This window comes from Phytophthora ramorum (assembly GCF_020800215.1).
Source record: "Phytophthora ramorum isolate Pr-102 chromosome Unknown Phyram_PR-102_s0010, whole genome shotgun sequence".
Classification (NCBI taxonomy): domain Eukaryota; phylum Oomycota; class Peronosporomycetes; order Peronosporales; family Peronosporaceae; genus Phytophthora; species Phytophthora ramorum.
Window position 1 is genome coordinate 4883 of NW_027150656.1, and position 5788 is coordinate 10670.

The 5788-nt window shown below is 47.6% G+C and overlaps 1 protein-coding gene across 1 annotated transcript; it reads right to left on the reverse strand.

Moving 5' to 3' along the window:
- Positions 1-2776: 2776 nt before the first annotated feature.
- Positions 2777-4453, reverse strand: KRP23_10405 (uncharacterized protein; the record flags this gene model as incomplete). Its single annotated transcript, XM_067880850.1, has 1 exon — positions 2777-4453. The coding sequence occupies one exon, from the start codon at positions 4451-4453 to the stop codon at positions 2777-2779; it is 1677 nt and encodes a 558-aa protein (XP_067741151.1).
- Between the last annotated feature and the right edge of the window lie 1335 nt (positions 4454-5788).

Sequence of the window (5788 nt, forward strand, 5' to 3'; positions counted from 1 at the left end):
AAGAATCAAGTAGTGTGTATCCAGTAGGTCTAGAGTAGCGAGAAGGCTAGCGAGCTAAAGACCTCAATCAATCACTTTCGAATCTTCGTTCTACCCCTCAAGTGGTTTCCAGTCTCCGCTCCGGTCTCGCCCAGAGTGCTGCCCTCCCTCCGCTCCGTCAAGCTTCGGTGTCAAGATCCATACCTTCCATCACACACTCCTCATATATCCACCTTCAAACTCTTCATTTTTTTCTACACTCAACCTACATCATTATTTCCTTCTATATACATACACACCCTTCATTCATTCACCCTCTTTCTCTTCCATATACACACACACTCAACCACAACCTCACACCTGCATTCATACATACTTTCTCCTCATTTATCCACTCTCATTCTCTCACGCTTATCATCTCTATCTTCACACACACTCCATCTTCAACCTTTTTTTCATTCTACTTCCATAATAGTATTCCTCCTTCATATACATTCGCCCCTATTCCCTCCCAACGTTCATACTTTTCTCTCTTCTTTCTTATCCACACTAAGCTAACTAATTTATCAACACTTAAATCTTTCACTAACACTATCCTCATTCTGATCCTACTTTTCACCTACTTCTACACAAACTGTTTCTTTACGTACCTACTTACCCACACACTTTCCCCACTCTCATACTATTACGCTTTCACCTACCTCTTCACAAATTACTATTTTTCCTACCTTCCTCATCTACCCACAACTCTTTTACCTTCTTCCTCACACACTCTCGCCATTCCCATACTACTATTCCTTTTACTTTACCACAATCTACTCTTTTATTTACCCCTCCTTAATGCACCCTCAACTATGTCTACTCTATCTTCTCATATACCCCCATTAACTATCTCCCTTGTATCTACACACACACTCCTCATGTATCCTCCCTCAACGTTTTCCCCTTAACCTTCGTACACACTCTCCTTATGTATCCACCCTAAAACTCTCCATTTCCACTATCACTTTCTTCCTCTACTTTCTGACACACACTCCCCATTCATTATCCGTAAATAATGTCCACTTCATCTCAACACATACTACTCATACTGTTTTACTTTCAACTCTATCCTTCATCTCCACACACACACACACTCCATTCATTCATCCATCCATCGAACCCCACACTACTCATACGTATCCACCCATAACCTTCTTTTTTTTCTCCACACACATACACATATACGGCGTTCATCTACCTCAACCCTCTCTCCTCCACCTTCACACGAACTCCTCATTCAACTACATCAACTACCTCCCCTCTTCAACACATACTGTTCATACGTGTCCACGCTCAATTCTTTATCCCCAACCTTTACGGATAAAATTCTCATTTGTCCACCCTCAAATATACCCCCACGCCATTGCAACACGTACTACGTATACGAACCCACTCTCCACACACACACACTCCTCATTCATCCACCTTCAAATATTTTCCCTCCATCTCCATGCACACTCCTCGCTCATCCGCCTTCAACTTCTTCCCCTCCAGTTCCACATACGTGCCTCTCATACTTTTCCACCCTCCACATTTTCTTCTCCATACACACACACCATTCATCAACACTCAACACTCAACTATTCCCCTTCCAAAGGACAGAGAGGCAAGTCTTTGACACACGCGAGTCGGTGCATTCAATTCGCCATATGTATAAACACGGATTCCCAAGTTTTCAGCTACTCCTGACGATGGTAGTTTTTCTATCTCCTGATTGGCTAGGAAGCTGTGCTGTCGAGGTTTATGCACTAACCCTGAATGACTTGGATTTCTATGCATGACTTCGAGTTTGTATGGCCCCCGAACATGATAAATTGACCGAAAATGGTCGCGGAGTTTTCATATAGGAAACCCGAGCCAAAAATGGGAGGACACTCACCTCGGAGAAGACCCGGAGCGTTCATATAGGAAAGCCGAGCCAATAAATGGAGGACACGGAGCACCGGCCTACCCTTCTCCGGTTTGTCTTGATTTCACTATACTGTCCTCTCGTGTATAGGGACCCTAAACCCTACCAGCGGTTTCTGAAGTACCGTATTTTCTGTATAATATTATACCTGTCAAATCCGATCGATCAGTTTCGCAATGGTATTCGTTTTAATGTTCATTTTGTCATGTCCAAAAACCTGGTAAAACCGATGACCTGTCAAATCTGTTCATCGTTTTTGACGGGATATCAAGTTTCATTAAACTGTAAATTAGCATACCTGTCAAATCCGATCAACATTTTTGCCGGGTTTATTCGTTTCAATAGTTTTATTTTGGTCCATTTTGACCCTTTCATACTTGATATGACCGTGGTACCTGATATCAGCTATATCAGGATATCAATGTCCACAGGTGCACAGCCACTTACTAATTTGCCAGGACAAACGTTCATCCGGGCGTTAATATGCAAGATTCGATCTAAACATGCTCTTCAATTGTAGGTCAGCCTCCACTCAATACTTTCGCTAATTTTAACCAATCACAACACTGCAGCCTCCACTGGATTCCGTGTAGCCTCCACCGGATTCCATGTCAAACATGCTGTTTAAATGTCAGTTGTGCCATTTAACTGTCATTTTGCCTCCACAGCCTCCACCGGATTCCAGTGCAGTGCGCGTATTCTGTATACAGGTTTAGTAAACCCTACCATGCAAACCCTAATTTTGAAATGAACATTGTTAGTAGTTGTAGTTAGATCACTCCCGCTAAAAAAAAACTCGAAACCCTAAAATACGAGTCACTACCTAAACTACGAACTCCTTGCTACTTACTGAGTGTGACGCGCAAACTCCCTCCATGCCGCTCCATATCGCGCTATCAACACGTCTGCAATTTGTTCTCTCGAATGCTGCCGGGTGATGATTGAGCCCATGTGGTTGCGGACCACCAACATCCCCCCATTTGTCGCCTGGGCCACCACCACGTTTTCCATAACGTCGATGAAGAGGTTGTCGAAGTCCGTCTCGGTGGTATCGCTGTCGTTGCCATCCAGCTCATCCATGGTAAGGTCCACTTCAGGCTCGGTGTCGGAGTCGTCGCCAGCGTTGCCTTCCTTCATTTCCTCGTCTTGGTCAGCAGCGGCCACTTCAGAAAACCGCACGCCGACGAGGATCAACTTGGCTCGAAGGGTAAGCATGAGTTGTGACGGCTGGAGAGACCCCCGCGTGAAGCGATTCCAAACGCCAAACGCATTCAGAAGGATGTTGAACACTGCATACTGAAAGCGGGACACTCGAAGCGCGTCCCTGGCAACGAACAAGTTGTTGTCGCGAGCCCACTCCAATGTAGCTTGCTGCGTCCGAAGCACTTGGTCCACGTCAATCTCGATGATGTCCAGGCAACCCCACACGCCAGCAAACAGCCTCAAAAACACCGCCGGGATTTCTCCATAACTGCTCACTCGGAAACGGATCTCCGTGCGAACATCTCCCATCGTGGCTTGCTGCGCGACAAACGCGCGCTCCAATTTGCCGAAGTACGGCTCCGCAAGGCGTAGAAACTTGTTCTTCCGTGGCTGATCCAACCGACCAGGTTTGAGCGTCGCTTTGAAGACATGGGCGGCCTTCGAGTACACCAGACACTTCAGCATGGTAGGATCAGCGACGTCGTCTCGCACTCGCTTGGCAACGACGGAGCCGTAGTACGGCAGTCGCTGCATCATCCCGTACAGCTCGTGGTTGGTCCCTCTGCAGCCTTCAGGACGGCTACCGTTCCAGCGAACAAGTTGAACGCGACCTTCGGCAGCAGGCTTGGTCATGGTGGCGACGTCCACAACGATAGACGTCCCGGGGACTGCGGCCAGCATCTCATCGATCCAGGAAAACCCGAGCAGCTTCCCCTTCATGCCGTAGTCGATGTAGATCACGAAGTTCACACCCGCCGAGAGCAGCACCAACGCGAGATCGTAGCCACTCAAACGCCGACGTTGCCACTTCAACAGTCCACGCTCATCATCACTTCCCTCGAAAGGGTAGCCGAAGTGCACACCCAATTGCACTAGGATAGCGCTCTTGAAGGCCTTGTCGACGTACACGTATCCGGGACCTTGCGCAACGACAAGCATGTTCTCGTGCTCGCGGACGCTTGAACCAAGACCAAAGGTCAACTTGGACAGGTACGGCAGTACAACGCACGGACCCGTCACCTCGAGGTAGTCGATGTCCAAGTCTTCTTCGCCGAACAAGCGGTACGCTGGTTGTCCGGGAGTCGGGGGTGCGTCGGTCATTGGCTCGTCGGCCGTGTGAGCTCCATCGTAGATGTCGAGGATCGAGGGCGACGACGATGACGACGACGGGGAAGTAACGGCTGGCGGAATCGGGTGTCGAGCGGGCGAAGGCTGCGGCACCGGGTCGGGCTGAAGACCGGGGCGAGGAGGAGTCGATCTCGGCTCTTCTTGGCTGGCGCCTGCTGCACTGAAGAACCACTCTTTCGAGTTCGGGTTCATCTTGGCTCGAAAGATAAGAAGTGAGCAGCTCAGACCGAAAGTCCCAAAGAAGATCAAGGTGAATGCAAACCAGCCCCAGACACCATGCGTAGGACAGTGTCCTACCCGGGCACATAATCGCGAAGGTTCAAGAAGCCACTACTGACCAATGAGAGGGTCGAAGGATTCCACGTAGTAAAATCCAGTACGAAAATCATGTTGTGTACCCACGTGTGCCGTGCGCTTACAGCATCCTACAATCATATTTTGCTAGTGGGCGCAATCCAGATCACACCATCATGAAGCCAGCTATCATGAAGTGATATTTTAAAACGGTGACTACTACTCCAGACATCTCTTACTATTTCCAAATTGCTACGGCTTCTGTCAATTCCGGTCAAAACCTACAACTGTTGACGTACTACAAAATTGACAAAACACGTACCATTTCCCCAAATGGACTTTTTATTTGCAAAAATGGACTTTTTATTGTGAATTAAAAAAGTCCATTTTCCAATATCATACTCATAATGACCGCGCTGACGAGTAGATATCGAAACGGCAAGTTGAAGAAGAAAATCTAAAGATACTTTTTTAACGTTTCTAAGTGTCGACGTAACCGCATCAGCTGGCTTCTCCAGGATGGGGGGCGGCTGGCGTAGATTAAGGAGGGAGGGATGTGAAAGAAGTTAGTATCGATAATCTTAAACAGTTTAGTAGACACTATAGTACAGTCTAGCCCAGATAAGTACCTATCAAAATTGCCGGATGTTCGTATGGCTTGTACGAGTCGTTAGCCTGAGGCCAGTAATATCCTCAAAGTTAAATTACTTTTGCTGATAATTAACCGCGTTAGCTGATCCAATATTTTGCCTTCGTGAAAATCTGGACGACGGTAATTATGGCTCGCACCAAGCAAAATGCAAGGAAGGGTACCAGAGGGAAAACAAAATAAGACAGCTGTCAGGTAGGGCTAAGCGCCAGTATGTGGACAAGGTCACTAGTGATGGAGATTACGTCACAACAGTTAAGAAATGACAATGCGCCAAAATTATCAACCGCCGTGAAACCAATCGTAGCACCAAGTATCAAGTCTTCTGGGTCAACAAGAACGCCACGATCCGGAAGTATTACCTCCATTCATGGGAACCGAAGAAGCAGCTATTGGAAGACGGCTTCGACAGGTAGCTTGATGTCATCGACAGCTGGAAGAAAAGTACGATCTATGATCGCGACTCATCTGCGTGGGCTCGCCAGAGGACCAATAGCTGATTGGTTCTAGCGTTTCTGGGCGATGCGTGTTCGAGGCTCTCAAGGTGGCAGCTTCATTGGCTGGACACCCGGACATTGTGACAG